The following is a 24,568-nucleotide window of genomic DNA, read 5'->3' on the forward strand; positions in this document are numbered from 1 at the left end:
GTGGCTGAGTTTATGTTTTGGCAATCAACACTGAGACACCAAATGATAACATAGTGGATCTACTTTGTGGAAGAACAAACAAAATTGAAGGGTGCTACAACTGCTACATGTAGTGTACTAGCCCTGTCCCATTGCTGGAGTCTACCAGGAGTTTAAGCGATGCAAAGGGAGGTAAAATAAATCAATGAAATAACCAGGCCTCCTCACACTTGACGATCTGACAGAAAAGTTGGTTCCAAGTCCTTCCATTAGGCTGACCACAAACTTTCTGCTTCATACGAACGACGACGAGAGAGAGTGAGGTGGGAATTTTCTGGGTAATGATTTCAAATTTCGGGATACGAAAGCAATTTATCTAGTGTTACCCTAAGAAACTTTGCTTTGAGGCAATAATAAGACTGTTCTTAGTCATCACATTTTGTTCACACTTCGCTTTCCAATGTGAGCCGAGTCTCCGTATTGTTGAAACATCATTATGATGTAACGGAATTTATGTCAGGATTCGGCGGCAAATTGTCGAAAGTAAGCTTGGATGGATGAATTTATTAAGAATGTAAATTTGACATTTCCTTTTTTCTTTTTTGATTTTTGACATTGTCAGCCATCAGGTAACCGCAAGACGTTCGGCTTCTATGCTTAGAAAAGCATTTACCGATTCAATCGTTTGATCAAGAGATCTCCAGACAGCAAATTCACCGTTTTTTTTATATTGATTCAACGTCTGCAAAAGTCCAATCAATGTAAAAGATGTTGAGTTTGCTATCTGGATCGTTAACATTGAATGTAACTTAGTCTGAAATTAATTTTTGTTTTATTGCTAACAAGTAGGATGCTTTTTTTGTATGAGACAAAAACCTTAATTTATTTTATTATTCAGTATTTGCAATTGTATTGATGCCGTAAAACAACCAGCCTGAGTTATTGGTGTTGCTTAAAAAGAAAAAAACACCTTTTATGATGAATATACATCTATACATCTTCTCGATGTAAATGTTAACGACCTGTTTTAGCCTGATGCTTGCGAGTTCTATCTATTGTTCTAACTCAATCTATTGCAGAACTATGCATCGTTAGACTTCCACTAGAAGTTGTAAAATATCTATCAATGATAAGACAGACATCGTAAGAGGTGCATGAAGACAGCATCTTCAAATGATCATGAAGATGGCAATTATTCACAGTAAACAAAACGTGTAAAACCGCTCTATGTAAATGAAGTTCAAGGTTTTCAATACCCATGTTGCGCTGCCAATCAAAAAAATAAAAAGTGTTGACGTTCTGCTGATGTTACTTGACGTAAAACCTACAGCCAACAAATTCGAAAGTATGCGGCTTTTGCAGGTTCATCTTCTCACGCTGCAGGAGGTAAATGTGTGCGTGTGGTGACTTAAAAAGTTGGAAATTATCGATTAACGTCATACCAGAGAAAGGAACCTTTGCACTTTTTCAAGCAATAGAAACGCCATAATCCTGGTTAGTTCATTTCGCATCCGAACATAGATAAGCTGTTTACAAGGTAGATCCACCAAGTACGTTTACAAAGCATTAATAAATTGGAAATTTTTGAAAATTAAGTTTAATGTAGGCTCAATCTGAAAGCGACGAAGAGTGCACTAGAAAGGCTAGATTGATTGCTCATTAAAATTCAGGTCAAATTCGCAACTCAAATTGTCAATGCGCAAACACTAATACTGAATTGTCGTCTATGTTAGGCAGTGTGCTGAGAGCTGAGACAAAAGTAAAGCTCAAGTGAATTCAGATTTTTATTACGTTTAACTTCAACAAATCGATTGGCTTCTTTTTGTTCTTTAACCAAAGTACAAAGAAAGATTACAGGTAAAAAAAAAATATCGTAAGACCCTTAGCCAGTTCTCAAAAACATCAAGCTCAGCTTCTACGTGAAAATGGACAAAATAAACAATTTACTGACACAACGAAGCTGAACATGTTGCTTTCATTTTGTCGTTGGCTCAAAAATTTTTAACCCACACATTGGAAAACCCGTTTGCAATTTCAGCTTTGACCTAAGCTACAGTAATAAAGAACAACCACAGCGCAACAAGCTACACTGCAAAAAAAAAATGCTCGAGCGTGGTAGAGTAGTGCCAGAAGCAAACGGAAAAGGCGTTTGTTCAATAGGTGAAGCAAAGAGTTAGAACTAATGGATAAGCGAGAGTACATTGCTTGACGTTTCAATTCAAAACTGACAAAATGGCGGCTGTTGGTTTTCATTTTTGTCGCAACTAGAGCAAAAACGCCAAAATACACGCAAATATAAAAGCCCCTAACGCAATGACAGTAAGATGGTTTTGAGCAGTCATTTGGTAAAACTATGATTTGGCCAAATCTAAAACTGTTTTTTTTTTTCTAATAAGGGCTACCGTACTTTATTGAAATTTCGTCACCAACAGAACTTTGCTTCTCGAGTCACCCAACTAGAACTTTGAAGGGAAAACAAGACTAAATGATATTGGTTACAGAAAACATGGATATCTAATGACTGCTTTGTTCTCAAATTTTTTCTAATGTGGTGGAAATGTTTGTACAAATTAGTGGCAAGTGCAATGCAACATTACTTAAATAGCTGAAATGGCGATACAAAAGTTTGGTACCGTATGCGGTTTGATTTTTTCAAACAAATACAAATCACTACGTCAACGAAATTTATAAAACGCGCTTAATTGGCCAGTTTTAAGCCATCACGAGTTTTGTATGTAGGTCAAACATCACCTCACTTATGTACATTGTACAGTAGCCTACATGTAAATAAAAATTATTGTTTTATATGTAAGAATTACCGAAGCACATTTACTTATCTGCTAAACCGTTCAGCATTTTTTGACTACATAAGCATTGCAGTAACTTCAAGTGATATTGAAGATCATCTGGTATTATAGAGTCGTTAGTCATGAAAATTAGTTGTTTCAAATAAATTTGTCGATGATATTTTTTTGATAATATTTGATAGATGATAGTATTTTGACTTATTCATGCAACAATTACTCCAATGGTACTTGGATGCTGTTGTTGCATTGTTGGGCAAGATTGTATAATATGATCGCTGTTGTAATGAATGTTAATAATTTTCTGAAAGTCGAAAAATATTAGATTGCGTAAATGTAAGGATTGTTGCAATTGTGTAAACAAGTAGTGAGTCACTATACAGGCATACTTTTGTTATGTATGGACCAATTGTTTTGTTATAGCCTACGCGTTCAATAGATGTTTGAAAATTAACTTTATAAGCAAGAGATGCTATACAATAGTAAAGACAAACATGAAAAGTCGCACTTCTTCGACTTTGCTTTGAATCAAATTGTTTGAAATGGATGATCAGTTGCCATGAATTGAACAGAGTGAAAATGCTGAAATTCCACTCTTGGCTCAGAAAACGTTTCAGAAACTAAATCATTTTCTTGTTCTGTATCAACATCAATTGCTGAGCAGAAAATGAAAATAGCTAAATTTTGGAGAAAATGTTTTGACTAAAAATTTTGTTTTCCCACTTTTGCGTTTTTGTTTAGTATTTTTACACACTTTCACAATACGAAAAGCTAACCACTATTAGTCACATGAATGCTGAGTTGACGAAATAAATCTGGCACTTTCTGTTTTTTTGTATCGCTAAAAAATTTAATATCGATTTTTCTGAACATCATAAACACTTGCAACAGGTTGCATTAACAGGGAGGTCCAGTGGTACTTTTGGACTCGGGTCCTAGATGATTTTAAAACCCTGCAACATTTTAGTTACCAGAAAATTGAAGGAGTCGTATTTGGTTATACACCTTTGCATCCAATCTATGTTTTTGAGAAATAACTTCTGTTTTTGTTTTATGAAAAAAATGCCACTTTCCTCTATGGTTTTCATAGTATTGTTCCCTTAGATGTTTCTGTTATAAAGACGTGTCTTAGATTGGGGGCTGAGGATCTTGTTGGCATCGATCCCAAGTTATTCTCTCAACGATTCTGCTTGCAACTGAATATGTAATCGTAAATAGATGCTTACTGATTCAAACGACTGTCTTTTAATTCCTCCTCCAAGTGATGTTGAAACGCCGTTGGAAAGCAAGTGTCTTATCAAAGTGAGATCAAACTGTTCCTATCTTATTGTAAACATGTCCGACGAAGTGACGGGTAACACGCGTCTGATCGTTTAATTATGCAAGTCAATTTGAGATGACCCTTTTTATAAAGCATAGAAATCAGAAAATTAAATATTTCAAAAGGGCTGGCAGCAGCAAAGAAGGCGCTTCTATAAGATTAACGACTTAAAGTACACAACTACAAGGCTTAATATTTTACTGACGTACCCTAATCTAGAGGAGTCGGATAGGTGATCTATGATAAGAGGGAAAATGTCAAACGCAATAGATTAAGCGGAAAATTAAATTGGAAAATAGAAATTTGGCGATAGCAAAGAAAACGAAAGCACAAATATTACGTGAATTATGGCACGCCAATAAACATTAGGTGAACGTCTATCAAAGTCGCTCCATATCGATTGAGATGATTAGCGGCTAAGCCAATCGTATTTAGACTTGCTTATTTACCGTATAAGCTGACGCCCTTCAAAATCAAGACCATTGGCCTTGACATAATCATATTATAACAATACAGTCTCTGATTCATCAATGACGGCTCACATTAGCAGATTCGACGACGACAAATTACACAAAGTTTACAAAAATATTGCGTTTGACTTTCTCACACTAAAAGTTTTGCCAGACTATAATTGGAGTACAATAATTGAGTATAACATTAGCGTAGAATTCAAAAATCGATCCATGTCTTTATGGGTTTTTCATCGCTTTATGCGCCCATAGACCTTTCTGCTTTATTTTGAGTGAAGGCAAGACTATTTTGCTCCATTTAAACTGTTTTGTAAAAATGAGCTACATTTTACAGAACACTTCAGGTACTACTGAAAATATAAACAAAGTAACACCAAATGTCTCAACTAGTACGATTTTCCTTTTTCGCACGTTTTCAGACATTGAAGCGATGTATTAGCAAAAATGTTGTAAGACGGATAACTTTCGGCTACAAAATTTAACTAAAGAAAGGTTGCTTGATGTGACCTTTCCAGCATTTTGTGAAGCAGCTAAACTAAGGTTTCCAAGATAGAATGAATCCAACCAACAACGCGTCAGAATTTTTTGTGCAAATTTTAAAAGTTTTGAAACATTAATAAATTTCAATTATTTTTGTTGAAAAGCAGTTCATCGCAAAATCCACCCGAATGTACGCGTTTATGCGGGTGATTCTATCCCTCCGATCTTTTGCTCGGTAGATGCGTTCAAGGAGTGTGAGTGCCAACGTTGGGAATTAAACTAGAGATGGTTATGGAATTCTTCTTCGATTGCTCGCTTCATAAGCGTAGAGACAGCATCCACCAGTGTGCATTGGTTTGTGTAAACATCATCAATAGTTGGTCCTTTCCAAACAAAATCCGTTATTTTTACATTGATTCAACGTCTGCAGACGTTAATTCAATGTAAAAATGGCGGATTTTGTTGCTTTGGATGTACCAACCGGTTGTTGAAGTTGCATGTTGTTTCACCGGATTTGGAAGATTGTCAGAGATTTTCTGACGATACGAGTCTGTCAATAGAAAAGTGCGGAATTTAAGGAATGAAGAAACGTTCAAAAATATGACTTTAGATAATATGTGCCACCTATCAAGAGAAATCCAGTTTGTCTCTGAAAAGACGAAATCGAAATTCCAGCTTATCATCACAAACCTTGATTGACTTGAATTTTACAAAGATGATTTTGTTATCGTCAACAGTTTAACGTCATAAGTTGCGCTGATGCACAAAATAATAGATGACTTTGATAAAGTCTTTATCTTAAACTGCATAGTTATGATTGACATCAAAGCTTGATCTTTAAACAAAAATATCTTTTCAAATTGGCATCTATGTAAACAGTTGTGGAAGAATGCTTAGCGCACTGTTGGTCACTGTTAGCATTGCTCAAATTATTTTTAGAATTTTTTTCAATAGTTTTTATCATCTTAAATAATAAATCACCCTTTTAAGCAAGCCATTTCATATTAGTGTAGCTGTTACATAAGAGTATTTAAGAGTAAACCAGAATTGAGTTGGAGTGGGTAACGGAGAGATAAAACTATTTCTTATTGAAATTTTTTCAAGATATTCTGATGACAGACTCGCATGGCAAAAAATCTCCAACAATCTTCCAAATCTGGTGAAACAACATGCAACGGCAACAATCAGTTGGTGCAATACATGTTTCACAACCCGGACCAAAAGTATCCGCCATTTTTACACTGATGGCAATGCAAAATGATGAATTTTGTTTTCTGGAAAGGACCAACTGGTATAGTGGTAAGTGCATACTGGTAGATGCTGTCTTTACGCTTAACCTATAGAGCGAGATATCAAAGAAAGATTCCATAACCATTTGTAATTTAATCACTAACATGGGCGCCCACACTCCTTGAACGCATCTACCGGGAAAAAGACAGGGATTTCACTTTGCCAGAGTTTTCTTTCTATCTGTGCATTATATATTTGAGTATTGTTAAATTTCAGAATAATGTTTATCTGACAACAGTTTAAAACTTCAAATCTACATTAATGACTAGTTTATATTATTTAATTACACATGTGTAATAATCTTGCAAGGATCATTGGAATTTAAGGACAAATTTAGAAATCTATTTTGAAGTTTTGTCGGAACAAGAATTTTCAAAATCACAAGCGAAATGTGAAGCTGTCTCAATACAACAATCTCCAAAAGGTTAACTTAGGATACTTAATGTAATTATGTCACCTATAATGTATATTTTGAGAAGCAGAGTACTTTATATTAATGTAAAATAGCCTACTAGTGCAGAAAGATAGCCTATTTAGTGATGTATACAGGGTGGTTGAAAAAAGAACAACATATTTTGATTTGTATCATCTTCAAATTGATAGTTTATACTTTATAGTTTAGCTTTCGTTTTTCTTTGGAACAAATAACTTTGATTGGAAAATATCATTTTCCTTATTTGTGTATTTATTTAAAACAATCATGGTTGTTTTTTTTCTTGGTGACGTTCGGTCTTTGGTATTCTCTGCACCGAGTTTTAACGTTAAGATTCCAATCAAATTAACTGGTGTTTCAATGAATGGTTGTTCAAGTTTTTCCTTCGGTTCTCTTCTACCAATTTGAACCTAAGAGTACAAACATTCAAGAATTATCTTTCGGGTCAAGAAACAATTTCGACATGCTTATTTTCTTAACGTTTATCGAGGTTAAGTCATGAAACCTTGAAGCCATGGTCTCATTAGATTGAGGTGATTAGAAATCGATTGAAATACTCCATTTGAAAATCAAAGCCAGCAAAGGGTTGCCATGTTTATTGTATCCACACGACAAAAATCAAAAGATTAACAAATGACTGACAAATATGTGGCTTGTTATCAATTGGATCTTCTTTCAAGTTGTACTAAGACCAAGAAAGCTGCTTGTTTGTCGTCTTAAAATATGCATGAAGATAGTGAGTGATGGAAAGACATTTAATTACAAGATAGTATCCATTAATAATAAATATTTCAAAGAAATTGACAAAATCATCAAAAACTTGACAAAATTATCGCAAAAAGTCGTCTACGAATGTCTTTTATTTTATTTGAAATCCTTGAACAATTTCATTAGGCTTTGAGCAGTTTTAAACTTTTTTAGCTCCTCTTAAAACTTGACTTGGCTGCATGTCATGACTTTTGGGTGTAGCCAATGCAACGGAAGCATACTTTCATGTTGCAGTTGTTTTCATTTTTGTGAACAAACTAAGTGACTGAGTTGTACACTACAGTACTGCAGAAGCAGGTTTTATTGCAGTACAGCAGTAGGCTACTGCAGAAACGTCAAATTTATTTTGTTGCATAGAAAGGTTGTAAACTTTATCAAAGACTTACCGGCATTGCAATATTTTCCTGATAGCAAAATCCGCCATCTTTACTGTCTGGGTTGTTTGCAAAATTGGATGCGCAAACTGAAACCTACTCAAAGTAGGTTTTTTGACGAATAAAAGATTAAAAGAACATTTGTTCTCAAATTAATCTTCATTTGAAAGGGTGTCTTTTTGTGGGTTCATTGTGTAGAAATGTGACTTAGCTCACATCAATGGATAAGTTTACTTTGTTGATCTGGTATGAGACTCTGTCATGCTTTTTTCAAAGATGAAATGCGACGTTCCATGACATCAAATTTAGGCAAAAATTTCCAATTTTTCTATTCTCGCTACAGTTGTGGGAGTCTCAACACGATAAGACACTCTGCACCCCTACATTCCGGTTTCGCTTTTTTTTATGAATAATAAATCGGGTCACATGTGACTGAAATACATAACTATCTCATTTCCACGCTAAGTTCATTAATTATGCAGCTATAATGAAGCGAAATCCAGAGCTATTCTCATACGAAACTCTGGTTTTTAAAACTGTTCGTACAACGGCACAGTGTGAATGAAACTACAAATGTCGGCTTCATAATTTTTTCCAACTAGTGTTCTGTAAAGCCGATAAACAGAATCCTTGATTTCTTCTCTTTACTGAAGAAACTGCAGCAATCTTGAAGCGTGCATAAAGGATTGTTGCTTCATAAGGAAGAGATTAAATTACAGTTAAACTTAAACAATGGCCAAGCTTTCATCCAATTTCGATTTTTTACACGATTGCTAACGCTTATCGTGTTTCTTGGCATTGTTCTCTGACTCAACTAACGCTACTTGCACTGGCCTTGCGTCACACTGCGTTAACAAGCTGTCGAACACATGAAACGTTATGGTTGTTTATTGATGTGAACAAGCACCTAGAACAGCAAATTGTTCACATGAATTGCTAAGACGTTTTTAACTCTGTTCTTGGGTGAAAGAAAAAAGCAGTAACCTGTCGTTTTGCTACAAAGCAGTTTGATACAAAACACCCAGTCCCGTAAGCGTGCTCAGGACATTTGGTTTTAAATTTACCAGTCTCACTGAGCAGTGAATACCCAACATCTTTCTCACAAAGTGTGATTAAACGAGCAAATAATGAAATCAAAGATTCAAGTGTTGAATTTTCTGAAAGAAAGTCTGTTTTCAAATAATGCTTTCAACATTTTTTTTGTATTGTATACTTGGTTGTTTATTTGTTGTACGGAATATAGTATAATTTATATTTTAAGTGGATAATTTGACAGCTACAATAAGAATGTGAGACCTGCTATTGGGTCATGCAGTTTATTCCATGAAAATATATTGTGTAATACATTTTGATTGATTTTTTCTCCCAGTACATTCCAAACAAAAATCACACGACAACCAAAGCCACTTTCACAATTGAAGAAAAGTTTAAAGAAAGACTTGTAGCCTTGCACCAAAAGAGTTGCAGATATAGATGGACTAATGACTGTATTCAACAGCCAATTGAGTACATTGTGCAAAACAATTGTATTTTTTGTCAACCACAGACACTGCGCAACGAAAACCCTATTGGCACTTTCATGAAATTGTGTGCAATTGCACGTAAAACAAATAACCTGTCGTTCACGTTGCGTTTTTGTGCTTTACTGATGATATAAGGTCCTTGATGCGTCAAAGTGAGCAGTGCATCCACACTTTTTAAGTGCAAACTCTTACTTTGGTAAGAAAAATCACAACAGCTTTATTCAGAAAAAATGTTTTCCTTGTCAAAATGCATTGGAAAGTGGACGCTAAACGTCTTTTTTGTGTGAACCTTTATCTTCAAAAGTTAAATTTCGTTTCTTAACGTCTATCTAAAGTTAACTTTTTTCTTAGCATACATTCTCTTTGTATTGTTTTTTCGTTAGATAAGTTAGAATACTGTGGTGTGAATAATGTTGCCAATGTAAGACAAATCTTGTTAAGTGTTCTCATAGTTGTTTTGCCTAGTTTGGCAATTTAAAAAAAATATGAACACTTCTAGCCCACCTTCAGTAGATTACGTTATTAGTGGTAGCCTATGCATTGCTAGAATAGAGTTTTTTGTTTTCAAAAAAAAAATGCAAGTTTGTTTTTAGAACACTTGGTGGCAAAAAGCTGAAGGAAATCTGGTATCAGATTATACCGAAGGTTTAACGGCTTTTTTCTCTACTTTGAAATTTCTTTTTTCGCACGACAAGCCGAGCCTGAGGTCGGATGACGACTTTTACACAGCGCGCACTTAAACCAGCTTGAAAGCGTGACTAAACTATGCGAACAAATTATTACCGTTTCAATGAAAAGTTGTCATACATGTAATTATTATTTTTTGACAGAAGTGTTTTATTTTTGCAGTGTTGAGTAAATTATAGTGGTACAGTTGAACTTCCCAGTGTTGAAAAAAGAAAGAATTTGAAGAAATCGTTCGTCCGTCATTGCATACGATGCTGATTTCGCAAAATCTTGTATTGGAACAAAACGAAAACCACTTGACAAGTTACTTCATCGACCCCATGTTAAGCCCGCCATCTTTGGCCGTATCTGCACCAAGTTCAGGCCACAATAGCATCGTCGGTTCAGTTCAAGGTGTTTATCCACCGAGCGACGGCTACTTTGTCCCAGGCCGAGTGCAATCTGAGTTATCCGGCATGAACATTTATTCAGCGCAGCCCGGTTCATCGAGCATCAGTTCGCCGGGAAATTATCCCTCAGTTCCCGGCTCTGTTGGAACCGCTCCCGGTCTCATGGGTGGTCACTACGGCACAGGACTAGACCACTCACCGTATTACGGGCCTTTGGTAAGTAACTATAAATTCATGTATTGTACATTTTGTGATAAAGTTAAAAATAAACGTTTAAAAACATGCTATAATTAAGAAGTAGACTACTTTTTAAATTTTATTTCAAGTTGCCATATTTACAAACCCATAGCCAAGGCTAGAAAAATAAAATATTTACCGAACATGGTGAGGTTAGATTGTTACTCGACAAATTCTAGTTCGAAAATCAATTTATTTCAGTCGCAAAGAATGTGCACCCATCTTAGTTTAATAATATGGCCATTTTACTAAAAAATGAAAAATAAAATTTCTATAGAAATACACAACACTTTGGCTTTGTGGTAACTGTCAAATGATACGATAAATGTCTTGCCTTACTTCTAATCAAACTTTGGGTTGCTTTCACAGCAGTAATTTTTGTTTTAAAATATTTTAAGATAAAAATCAATTTTTTGTTTCAAGCATTCCTGGAAACTTTTTGTTTTCAGCTCGCCGGGTTATGTTATTTATAGAGTATTAAGACCTTTATGATAACAACCCGATTTTATAGTGTTAGGGTATTTTTCAATTTTATACTTGTTTGATAATTGATAACTCAAAGTTGACTGCTTTCAAATCGTTTGTATCAAGTATTAGAGTTACTGAATAATACTGTGTTAATGCATTAAGCTATTTTACTTTTGATTTTTCTTACGGTTCAAAGGAAATAAAACAATTATTTCCTTGCGGTATAAGATAGGCTGCATAACTAAAATATATTATTTACAACGGCAAAGTGGGCTCCTATATGCTTGAATAACAACATAGCTTTGCTGTAAAAGATCAACGTTAATCATGATCGAATAGAGTTGTTTAGGACCTATTCTAACAGCGTAACAACACTAGTTATAGAGTAGCCTATAGGTTATCAAAAGCGGCAAAACAAGACACAATGGTTTAAACTTCTTTCAAATCTACAAATACACCATGAAGCAATGAAGCTAATGCTGTATTTTCATTAGGAACAGTTTCTCTTTAGATTATTATCTGACTGACAAAATGTGCAAGAAAAGAACCTGTTTGTTTATTGTCAATCTCTTTGATTACTAAAAGCAATGTAAGTAGATGAAACGCGACATATGTCACATCGATCAATCGGAGGCATTCTACCTGCAGCAGTCTCCAAGCAAGCCAATGTATGTGACTACGCACACCAAGCGGTGTAAAACTGCAGGTGTAGGAAATATCTATTGAGTTGAGTTTATAGAATTGCTTACATTCAGGGCCTTTTAAACAGCACAGAAACAAATAAAAAACTATACGATCGAGTCCCAAGATTTTTTCCTTGTAATCTTTCGATTATATTATCACTATCAGGTAATCTGACAACATGCTTAGCTGTTTTCTACAGAATTATGTTGTTTTTTTGCTTCAACCTTTCCAAGGTACAAATCACAATACTTGTGGTTGGATATTTAATTTTTGAACAAAAACAGTTAAAGATAAACTACATCTTTCAGGCCTAAATTTAATCTAATTTAAGCTTCAATGAAGCTTTACTTTTTTCAACATCATTATTGGAAAACTTTATTAACCAACCTTAAATTAATGTTATTTCTTGAATTGGAGAAAAATATGTGAGCAACTCAAAAAAAAAGTTTCATTATTGAAAATTGGTTTAGCAAAAGTTAAGAAAAAAAAAATTCTTTGAAAATAACTTGTATAAAAGGTGGTTGCTTTATAGTTTTGCACTTTAATGAAAATTAAACATTTTTTAACTTTTTACTGTTAACTGAGGCAGTGGGATGGGGCAGCGGGTAAAGCGCTCGCTTTCCAATCATTCAACCCTGGGTTCGACTCCCGGCTCAAGCTGGTTGTTGAAAAACACGCTCACCTCTACCTATAGGGTGTAATAAATTAGGTAGGCGTAGTAGCTGAAGAAAAGGCGGCTGAGAAAAAGGAACTGGCCACCCTATTCTCGTTGGTGCCAATGACTTAGTATAATGAGAACCTTATCTTCTCATCCACCCATGCTTGGATTATGTATGGGACTCACCTTTACCTACCATTTAATGTAGCAAGCCAGAGGTTTTCACACTGTGCGTGGTGACGCCCTGTTGTGTCGTTTCAATTTTCCAAGGGCGTGGCACAATAATTCCGTTTGGTGTCGATACTTAATAACAAAATGCTTATTGATGTCATTATCGTTGGAGTCAGCTTTTTTTTTAACGACTCCGATTTCGGACAGGTCAAAATCCCACCGACTCCACAGTCCTAAAATTAGCAAAGGAAAGAAACGAAGTCACGCTTAAAAGTGTATTTTTTTTCTGTAAAATGCTTACACTTTGTTCCGTTTTTTAGTCTTCGTAAAAGCAAATGTAAATATACACTATCCAGTAATGTCGTAATCGACAAATTTTTTTTATAAAATACAGTAATTTTTTCTCAAACAAACAAAAGTTTTGTTTCCAATTAAGTGTGAAGTTACATTCATTACGGTTGAGTAAGCGAAACAAAGCATTGTTCCACTCACAAAAAATGACCAAAGAAATAACAAAGTAAAGAATTGCACAGCTTAAGAACTGCGAACTTTTGTTACTCAAACACAATTGACTCAGTCAGGAAGTAAGAAACTATTGAAATATAGAAAGGAAGGGAATTGATTAAAGTTTAGTCTATTACCCACCCTATAATCCCCCTGACGGCAAGCTAACACGCGCCTGGTACTTATATGTTATACACACTTTTAGCCAACAATATTACGGTGAGCGCTTTTTCAGCTGTATTAGCCTTGCAAAGGATGCAGCTTTGATTTCAATATGTTAAATTTGGTTTGAAAAGAATTAAATATGACAAAGATTGACTTCAAAAGGAGATTATAATTTTGTTCCCCCTTTTTTGACAAGCGTATAGAATGTGCTAATTACTTTCAGTTAAATAGTTTATAGCTGCAAAACTGCAAGGTTTGACAATGGTGCATTACAGTATAGGCTAAGTAGAAAACAAAAAAAATCAGTAGCTTATTTTGGAGATGCGTAAAAAGCTAATAATACAGTTTGTAATGATAAAAAGTTTTTATGTAAATAATTAGTTTATTCTGTGAGGTACACTTTCAATTATTTGCTTCTGATTGTAAGCATAAAAATGGTCCGTTAATATCTGCTGATGGTGGTTATAGCTTATTTTAACCCATGAATTTTTACTAATTCCAAATTTCAGGGTGACGGATATGAAATGAAGCCCAGCGTGGGAGACATCTGGCCTGGGGCTTATGGCCAACCGCCCCCAGCATACTATCCGTACGAAAATACTTTTGGTACCCAGTACCCATACGAAAGGTAAGTCACCTACTTTAAATGTATGTGCTTGAAAAGTGTTATTGGTATTCAAAATACCTCTTCAATGAAAAGGCAATTGGTCAACCTCGTCTAAAGATTTTTGAAAAATTTTTCTTTTTGCTGAATTTTACATAGGTTTTTGAAGAAATGATGTTCTGGGTGGCTGAGTTTATTCCAGCTTCAGTAACCTGCTATCTTGAACTTGGCGTTCATGATTCCCAATGATGTTGACTTGCAGTCCATGTGCTTCATTAGTACTTTTTGTTTTCAATTCCGTCGCATCTTTTTAAGTGGTTTGGTAAACCTGAAAATAAATTTCACCACACATTTTTTGCCAAAGTCATTTCAGTAAAATGTATGAAATTTGTCATGCTTCGTTTTACTGACAAGAATAAAATTTCACAGTTAGCAAAAGAGCTCACGGAAGTGAAAAAACTTGACCTGTGTTGTGTATTGAGTTTAAACTGAAATTATCACACAAAATGGCGATTGCTATATCAACATAATCTTACATAAGAAATAAAAAACTGCGCGAAGAAAAAAAATTTGAAACTACCGTATTTTGAATCACATTGATTTGACAGCAACAGCATAAAAATGTGATTAGCATTATTTACACGAGTTGCTTTGTTTTGTTGGCTTTCGGCTACAAAGCACCGGAGGATTTGAAAATGGTTTCATCGCATGTACAAACCATGGCTGAAGTTCTGCATTATATGTTTGTTGCTACATTGTAAAAAGACGTTAAGAAAATCGACAAAAAGGTTCGCGTTTTCAAGGTTAAATGGGAGTACGATACAACACACTTGGAATGTGATTTGCGATTGCAACTTGGCACTTTCAAGTTTGAACATCTCCGTTTTACTAGTATGGTATCATTGTGGTTTATTCGCAAGATCACTGATCAAAGATATAAGTCTAAACTCCGTTAATACCAATACAAGGTGTTTACAGAGTTTTGAGAGTAAGAAAAATGATCAAACTGAAATGTTTTTGAAGCTGAGTCGATATGTGTTTCAGCCGCAAGTTGGCGCTAAACTCACATGTGCTTATGCGCAACTTGTTTCATGAAAAATGACGTTTCGTGACATGGAAATTTACACGGAAAACTTTCGATTATCAACAAGCTGTGACGTGTTCAAATGTTTGAATAATCGTCTGAAAAGTTTGGCAAATAAAAAATACATGGGGTCGCTATAAGGGGGTACAAGATTACGACATGGCAGTTTCATATTGCGTTCCAAAAATTACGTTGAAACAACGCACAAACAAACTTGATTGGCTAAGTGGAAAGTTACGTTTTAACAGCATGATCTTATTTTCGTCTGTAAATGTCTTCAAAGGAAGCTAGGGGTCTACCCAAATACTTAATCGATTATCCAACATTGAGATTAGTGGAATGAAGCCATCCATGTTCTTATTGACGGAATATCAGCTGGTGACTTATCTTCTGGAGAACCTATGGAATGCTAGAAGACTATGACGTTAAACCGTCCACCTATGGAATACCAATCAATAAAACCCCTACATATGCGCGCCATTTACAATGAAGTGAAACACATACTTGTAATGGAAAAGTTTTTGACAAAGAAATTCAGTAGTAAACAAAATCAAAATTTTGTAGTATACAATAATAGCTATAAACCCTAGACAGCAAAATCGGTCATTTTTACATTGATTCAACGTCAGAAGACGTTGCAGAAGCAACAATGAAAGATTTTGTTGTCTAGAAAGACTTATGTTTAGTCTTGGGCAACTCGAAAAACCTAAAGAAGAAATCAAATATTTGTAGTCACCTTCAAACAGGTTATTTAGTTGTCAATACACAATCGTATGCTCCCGGTGGGATCGAACCCATGTCCCTTCAAGCGTTACTAAAATGTTTTCACCACTCAACCTTGCGCAGCTTCCGCATTATTAATCGATATTTTTCGTCTCTCACAAATTCAGTTTTGTTTTTGTTTTTCTTTAGCAGAAGAAGAAGAAACGTTTGTTGATGTTTCTTTCTTTTTCTTTATATTTCGAGAACTAATCTTCTTCTTTTTTCAAGATGTTACGGTATGGATATCAACGATGGGGTGAGACGAAAGAACGCCACACGGGAGTCAACAAATACGTTGAAAAACTGGCTCCAAGAACATAAGAAAAATCCATACCCGACGAAAGGAGAGAAGATAATGTTGGCAATCATCACTAAAATGACCCTTACTCAGGTAAGCGTCGACAAACTTGTTGATTTCGTCAGATCTTTACAAAAAGTAAAGGTGGTTGTCGTTAAGCCTTTTGTACTAACAAGAGCAGGGTGGATAGTTCCTTACCTTCAGTAACTATGCTTACCCAATTTATTACTCCTTGAGTAGAGGTGAGAAGAGTTTATCATCAGCCAGTTTAAGCCGGGTGTCGAACCAGGTTTGCATTATTAGACGGCCAATGCCTTATCTGCTGCTCCATCCCACCGTCATCATCAGTCTTAATCGTCGTCGTCTTGTGCGCCTCTGGGGCAGAGGTCTACTCTTTTACCACACCAGATTCTCGCGGTAGGCATGGGTTCGATACCTTGTCGGGTCATACCAAAGACTTTTTTAAAATGGTACTGAATCTAATTTCTGCTTGGCACTGAGCAATGGAGTGGATTCGGGTAATAATGTACTCAGTTGCGCCTCTATACGGCTGCATTGACACTGTCTGCTTTGTAAAGCGCTGTGGAACAACGCATTCTGCGATGGATACAGCGCTATATAAAAACTAACATTATTATTATTATCATCCAAGACACGAAGACTTTCCATTTCATTAAGCAATAAAATTAATCTTATACATATTTTTAATGTTTTCGATAACTGTCAAGTGCAGAACAGCTTCATGCGATTAACTCTTAAAGTAAAACATTTCAAATACCTAGGCGGCACTTCAAAGTTAAACTAACTATGCGTTTTCTCGCCAGGTTTCGACGTGGTTCGCGAACGCGCGTCGAAGGTTGAAGAAGGAAAACAAGATGACGTGGGTGCCGAAGAACCGATCCAATGACGCAAACAATGCTGGCGGGAAAAAAGTTGATGATGACGACGAAACAGGATCTCAACACTCTCAAGGTAAGCAAATGTTCTTAATCTCTTCTAGTTTTCATAAAAATAGGTGTATTGCTTATTTTCAGTTATGTTGGTTTTATTATTTTTACTGCTTAAATTGCAAAGGTAGAGTGTAGTCTCATTGTTTTGCTTCTTTATAAAATGGCCGTCCCTAACTTAACGCAGTGAAATAGCTCCTGAAAATAAAAATACAAATGTGAGAAACAGTCCATTAAACAAAAAAGTGTTTTCTATTTACACTTTTTGAGCTCAACGAAGAAAATTTTGATTAAAAATTAAAAAATTAACTCAAACATTTTCGACACATACGTGATACTCGTGTATTCCTGATGAGGACACACGTACGTGTCGAAAACGTTTGAGTTGATTTTTTAATTATGTTATATCTCTTTGTAATAAAACTTGTTAATCCTGCTAACGTTACTTTGTTTTGTTAAACCAAAAAAATGAGCAACCTCTCAAGCTTCACACAAAGTAAAAGTTACATGACTTTAGTATTCTGTTTTATGATTAGAAAGAAAATGCATATTACTGTCTTTATTTTATCGCTGATCTTTTTGTTTTAACAAAGTATCATTGTTTGAAATCTTTGCTTTGCAGATGACAAAAGCGACATTGCTCCTTCAATGGATTCAGATGATTCCGATGCACGTAAAGTCACAAGCACAAACAGCAATGATGAAGCAATCGACCAAACTCGCCTGGATGGGTCTGAATATCAAAGTGATAATGTTGAAAGAATATCAGATGAAGTCAGTGTGCTCGGAAAAACCAAACTGTCATCAATGCCTCCAAGCGAACATGAGCAGTCATCTTTCGGTCCTTTTGACAGAAACAATAAATCAATATGGTCTCCTGGTAACGAGAAAAATGCGCAACATACAGAGAAAGGAGGTAATGAGCAAACATCCAGCATTCCTCCATCATTCCACAGTGAAGGCAAATACAACGCCTCATCCATGAACATCCAACGTCAGTCGTCCATGCTGAGTCCATCTTCCATGTTGGGCCATGTTGACAGCACTCGTCTTACAAACAACTGCAATTACTCTCCAAACTGGTCAGCCTCGGAATATCAAGACGCTATGACAAGCAAAACCGTTTCTTCTTCACAAGTTAAAACAGAAACTCCTTTAAAAGAGATGGACATGTTAAGTCATCGGAGTTCTCGAATGACGGATGCAAAACCATTCGCATCCAATCCCATATTTCCAATAAATAAACCACAAGAATGCATTCCGGATGCAAGGTCCTCTATAATAGCATCATCGTATTTGCCTGGATTTCCTGATCAAACTCAACCGGCAGGAAATTATCGATTCTCTGATCAACTTGGTCTCCCCCAAACTGGTGGAATAAACCCCTCTTATTACTCACAGCCAGACATGAATCTCAGAGCCAGCCTCCCAGCTCCCAACCAAAGTCCCTCCTATTCTGGAAACTTGGAAAACTTTCCTTCCAAGATTGGTTCAGCATCTGGCATCCCAACGGCATCTTCAACTCCTCTAGAACAAAAACATCAGTTTCACCAGCAGGTTCCCCACCTAAGTAGTTCAACTCCCTATTACCCTTTGGAGCATCTTTCCAAACCTGCAACATCTTCTGTTGATTCCTCTTATTCGTCACCGTATTATCAGCAAGAAAGTTACAATCAATTATCTTCCAACATTCAGGCTTCTAACGTAGAATACTACTCTCGAAAAAATGAGCAGTTATCTGGTACGTGTATGTATTTTGCTTGTACGTATTTTGCTTACTATGCTGTGTGTTACTTAGTTAATAATTTTTGTAAACATTATATTTCGACTGATGTTATCCCAACTGGGCAGACTCAGACAGCAAAATCGGTCTTAATAAAAAGGACGGATATTGCTGTCTGGAGAAGCACAACCATATGAAATATTTACTGAAACGTTATGCACACATCGACTTGCAGCAGAAATCTTAGATTTCTTAACTTACAAAACGATATAATCAATAACATTCACAGGTAGGTCCAGGGGGTGCTTTTAGATCTTGGATGATTTCAGGACCATGCAACATTTCCAATGAGCTCGGAAACTTGAAACATCCATCTCGTATTTGTTGAATATAGGCTACAGTAGTTTGTTGCTCTTATAAATTTCGTGATTTGGGGCCCAAGGACCTCATTGAAACCTATTTATCCTCTCAATGGCCCTGGTTCCGACATTTGTTGATTTGCAATTGTTTTCTTTCAAGGTTATTCTGGGAGTGATGGTTCACCCTTTCCGCTTCCTCAATCATCCGCATCGCCAAGGTAAGTAGCATCATGCTGACGTACGTATTCGCAATATCTATTGCATTGTGGGTAGCAATGATCGGTTAAAATGGCCGGTTAACTCTAGGATGAGTTTATTTTGTATCAAGACTTTTCTAAAGCGTATTTTTAGTTTATTTATGCAGACGTAGCTTGAATAGTTACTTATAACCCCATGCGACACCATCAATAAACAGTTTTCTTTTCACTTATCAAAAAAAAAAAACTAATAAAAATATCAACCTGTTTCAAAAATATCGGGATAGGCAGTTGCTATGAAAATGACAATCTTGCGGTTAACTTGATTTCAGAATCATAATTTTGGGTCGTAAATCGTAATGCGTCGTTTAGCCTACTCTGCGGCAGTATAAAAATCATTCTTATGTTTTGCGATCTTTACAAGATCAAAATATTTTGACTTGAAACAATACGTCACTAAGCATGTTATTACGTTTATTGCTTTTGAAACTTTTCTTAACATTAAAAGTCATGTTTCTCGGCAGCCGATTTGTAGCAAGAATTGACAGCGATAGACACGTGTTTCGCCCATGAGGCTGGGCTATCATATCGTTGATTGGAAAGTCTGAATGGCTTGCGTGGAAGCTACACCGTTATGGTTAGCGAATCGCAGCTGCTCGCTGTACTAGCGAGTGCTCAGCCTTGTGCTGATAGCCGGGAAGAACGCCCCTCTCTTCACATTAAAAGTCATCTTACTCGAAAGTAAAGTGAAGATTTTAAGTAAAAAACTGAGCAAATTCACGCTATAGTTCGGTGAAAAATACACAAACATAAAATGAAAAACAATTGTTTCTTAATAATTCAAATACGAACTGCAGTAATTGCGAAAACAAACAAATGGCCTACAACTTTCTTTTTCAACCAAGGCACGACATATAAGCTTATTATAAAACCCCGCATCGATAGCATTTTGGGTCATGTAAGTAAGGGTCCCATACTCAGGTACTGAGGTTTGGGGAATGAGAAGATAAGGTTCTCATTATATTAAGCCTTCGGCACTAACGAGAGTAGGGTGGCCAGTTCCTTTCTCTCGACCGCCTTTACTTCAGCAACTACGCCCACCCAATTTATTACACCCTGGGTAGAGGTGAGCGGTGTTTATCAACAACCAGCTGAAGCCGGGAGTCGAACCAGGTTTGCATAATTGGAAAGCCAACGCCTTATCCGTTGCGCCATCCACCGCACTTTGGGTCATGAAGTAGGTTAAAATCTAAGAATTACAATTTAATGATAGCTTTCAATAAGAAACCTCAAGAGCTCCCGATAGTAGATTAGACACAAGGAAATCTGGAGTAAATTTTTCAGCCTGCTCTGATTCATCTGTTACTTGTTATTAACCTGCTTCGATAATTGCTAGTGTAGTGGTCGCTTTATGAGATAATACAATATTGATGACCGTGAAGACACTGAGGCTTCAAAAACATTGTCACGTTACATTTGAACTCCCTGTTATTGCCACCTTGCCAAGCAATGTAATTAAATGAATTCATGCACGCTTTTGAGATGATTTACAATTTATTGATTCTTTTGTAAGCTTTTTGTTTCGGAAACTATCTGTCCTGCAACAGTAGTGTTGGGAGTAAGACCTTAACGTTTTCATATTTACCATGTTTGAAGAATAAACTACAGAGGATACCAATAAAGCATTTTTTTGTTACTGAAACACATGCAGTGCATGGAACTGTTAAAACGTAAATGAACCAATAAATTTAATCAATCCTATTCCTCTCAGTTGAGGTCCACTCAAGTTGACTTCATCGGCCATTCTTCACTTCCTAAACTAAAGAATGCATCAATGATTCTGGGGAATTTGTAGTTTTGATTTTAACTTTTATTGAGCTGGTATTCAATGTTTCCTTTACGTGTCTCTCAATTAGCTGTACTAACGTGAATCCAATGTGCGCAGGAAATAAATTCATATGAGATCGAACAACAAAGCATTTCTGGTCGAAGATAGCACAGTGGACTTTTTGTTATGGTCATGGCAATCCACAGGATCTTCTGCAAACAGAGCATGCGGTGTACTTGTAATGCACACTGTGATATGAGCATTGTCTCAAATCTGACCGACTCAGAGTGATGTAAAACTTTGGAGATGCAAACTGTTTGACGTCAGCGATGCGCAATGGGAAATTGGAATGACTGAAGATCTATTGCTGCCTGTTTTACGCAAAATAGTATAAAATATTTTTAAAGTCTACTGGAATAGAATTGGTTGCTATACTTGTAGCGTGAAGCCATGCTGCACTCATAATATATTTCAAGACGCTTTCTGTGTTGTGACACACTTGTACGTTTCATTCAAGCGCATAACGAAAGAGGTTAGATGTCAAAACGGAACAAAATTTCTTTTTTTTATTGTGAAATAGTTTTATTTCAAGTAGTCCCCTTTCACGAAGAATAGTCCCAGTTGTCTGCAGTTTCAATCATTCGCACAAAACTTTTCAAAATGACGTAACGCTTAGGGATACTTACTTCATGATTTTGTTTTATTTGATTCATTTTTGTGCTACTGTTGTTTTTTCTCCTTCAAATACAGGGCTTTAGTTCCATTCAATTTAGTGCTTGTAAGTTAGTTTGATTTCTTTGATTTTCTGTAATTGCTGAAAACCGAACTGACACATTTAATTGTTTAGTTGTTCTATAAAATGTTGTGTGCAAACGACCATAAAAGATTGTTTGGAAAATGTTGCTTAAAATATTTACCCATACGACTTTGTAGCCTGAAAACGTATGAAAAGTAACTTAAAAAAATGCAAACAGCAGGTCTAATTGTGAACATACATGCTCAAGTTATGGCGATATCAATTTAATTGTTTGTAAAAACAAGTAAACATGATCAACTTTAACCACATCCAGTAAAGTGATCGCTAAAGTTAAACTATGTCGGTGTTAGTACTTGAAGTTATTGAAAAAAATATTAAAAGTTTTCTTTCTGCAACACTAGCAAACTTATTATGCAAGAATACAGCATTTTGCAGAACTGATAGCGCATAAGCCAACTTCACATGACAGTGATGTTTTTTCAACGTTGCACAAAACTGCTCCAACTCAATATGCTATCTTCCAGCTAGCAATTCAGTTTTTCTTGCATTGACCCTGCAAACATCGAATCAATGTAACAAGGACTGCTTTTGCTGACTGGGCAGTGGTGATTTCTTATTCTGTTAACTTTTACTTTTTTGTTCATATTGTTTTGTTTCCAGACAGCAAAATGCGTCATTTTTACATTGGTTTAAGGTCAGCAGAAGCTGAATGTAATAATGACGGATTTTATTGTCTGAGGTTACTATTTGCGTATTGTGTTTTATGTTTCACTTTTACAAACGTCAACTTTTACATAATTCTATTTCATTAATTCCATGCATCTTAGTAATTAAATTACGCAATAAAATTCATGCAATTAATGTTTTGAACTTTTTGTTGTTAAATACAGGTTTTAACAATAAATAAGCCGTTAATCTCACAAGATGTGACATATCTTAGGATTGCACAGGTGGTGATAGAAAAACAGAATCTCAAAGTAAACTAAATAGCAAATAAAAGTATGGAGCAAATTAAACTAAAGCTAATTCTGCCTGCTCAGCAATTCGTAGAGACAAGTTAGTTGAAAATAAAGCGCTTAAAAAATTGTGATATTTTTTTTAATCTGTGATATTTTCACTCAAATCTTCAAGGCGGCATAATGATTTTGCATCAGACGTTGAGCAGTACTGTAGTAAACTAATGTTGTTCTGGGAGCTTGCGTTTTTGATACATCAATTTAGAAACATTGCTGCCAAACAGTCACCCATGCAACCTAATTTGCCAAGGTCTACTTATTAGATTTACAATATCTTACTACAAAGGTGAAATGAAGTACCAGTATTAGGTGAAAAGTGAAAAAATGTGGACTTAACACTTTTCGACTCAAGTAGTTGCAGTTGCAAACTAGAAAATTTATGAGCTTGTTTCGTATGACCATAAATATTTAATTAAAAGTTCAGAAGACTAGACAATCCTTCAGCTGTGATTTTGAATTAGCCTACTTGGTATTCTTACATAAGCTGACTATCATCCATTCGGTTTGGAGCGCCTACACTAGTGATCACCTCTCTCACAGGCAAAATTGAAGGGAAGCGTGCCCAAGGCAGACAACGATTAACCTACTTAAACCAACAAACCAATAAAACCAACATACACCTAATGCACACAGCCAACAACAGAGAATCTTGGAAACTTTTCATGCAAGAGGCAGTCAATGCTTGGAATCAAGTGCGACAATAAAAAGAAGAAGAAGATACTAGTGGTTCTGATAGATGTATAATATGACAGAAATCGTATTATCAAGAGTAAATTGGATTCGTGCAAATGAGCTTAATCATCGCAAGTTTAAGCAATTTCTGGCAGATGGGCATGCTGACTATGGAAACTGCTCATGTTCACAGCCGTTCGGTGGTCATGTTATGGTTAATCCAATGGTTAAAGCCATGTTATGGTTAATCCAAAGCACCAAGTCAACGGATCATTCTAACTAAAGTACACTAGGTTTAGTAGTGACATGATTGATGAATTTAAAAGTTGCATTAACTGTATCAATTCTTTCCTGCCTTTGATGAAAATATTTGCAACACCTATGGCAATAGATGCAGCCACCGCCCCAAATGATTCTGGGAGATTTGCTGTCAGACTCAGATGTAGTGCTGACATAAGCATTCCAATGTGATCATCTACTTCACTTTTTAGAGTCAAGCTCCAGAGGGAAAGTATTTTAACTTGATAGCCAATGCACTGAGAAATGCCTCTATATTTGGTTCAGCTTAACTTACATGTGTGAAGCACTTTTCAGCGAAATGGTTGGAATTAAAACAAATTCACGGCCGATTGACGAACCATTATTTCAACCAGCTTTTGAGTACTGTATCTTTCAATATTACCCTCGTTTTTGAAAACTTATTAAAATTCAAAGTGAACATCAAGTTTCACATTGAATTGGATTTTTTTTTTGCAACCCTTTATAAAGTTTAGGTTTTGAATTTGGCCCCAATGCTGAAAAAGGTTGAGAACCATTAAAATACACTTTGGAGATTTTAGTGAAGTTTTTATTCCCCATCAGTGTAAGTCGGCTTATGTTTTTGTCTTCTTTGCTCAGTTCCACATTGAACTCCAGG

At 35.8% G+C, this 24,568-nt stretch overlaps 1 protein-coding gene across 1 annotated transcript; it reads left to right on the forward strand.

Moving 5' to 3' along the window:
• The first annotated feature begins 10,348 nt into the window (after positions 1-10,348).
• Positions 10,349-22,878, forward strand: LOC145786742 (uncharacterized). The gene is made up of 7 exons (XM_082598468.1): positions 10,349-10,734; positions 13,915-14,033; positions 16,084-16,246; positions 16,978-17,125; positions 17,723-18,841; positions 19,343-19,400; positions 21,325-22,878. Exons 1-7 carry the CDS (start codon positions 10,381-10,383, stop codon positions 21,329-21,331), a joined length of 1,968 nt encoding a protein of 655 aa, XP_082454594.1. The 5' UTR covers positions 10,349-10,380; the 3' UTR covers positions 21,332-22,878.
• Positions 22,879-24,568: the final 1,690 nt, after the last annotated feature.

The sequence above is a fragment of the Aplidium turbinatum genome, chromosome 17, assembly GCF_918807975.1.
Source record: "Aplidium turbinatum chromosome 17, kaAplTurb1.1, whole genome shotgun sequence".
Taxonomy (NCBI): Eukaryota; Metazoa; Chordata; class Ascidiacea; order Aplousobranchia; family Polyclinidae; genus Aplidium; species Aplidium turbinatum.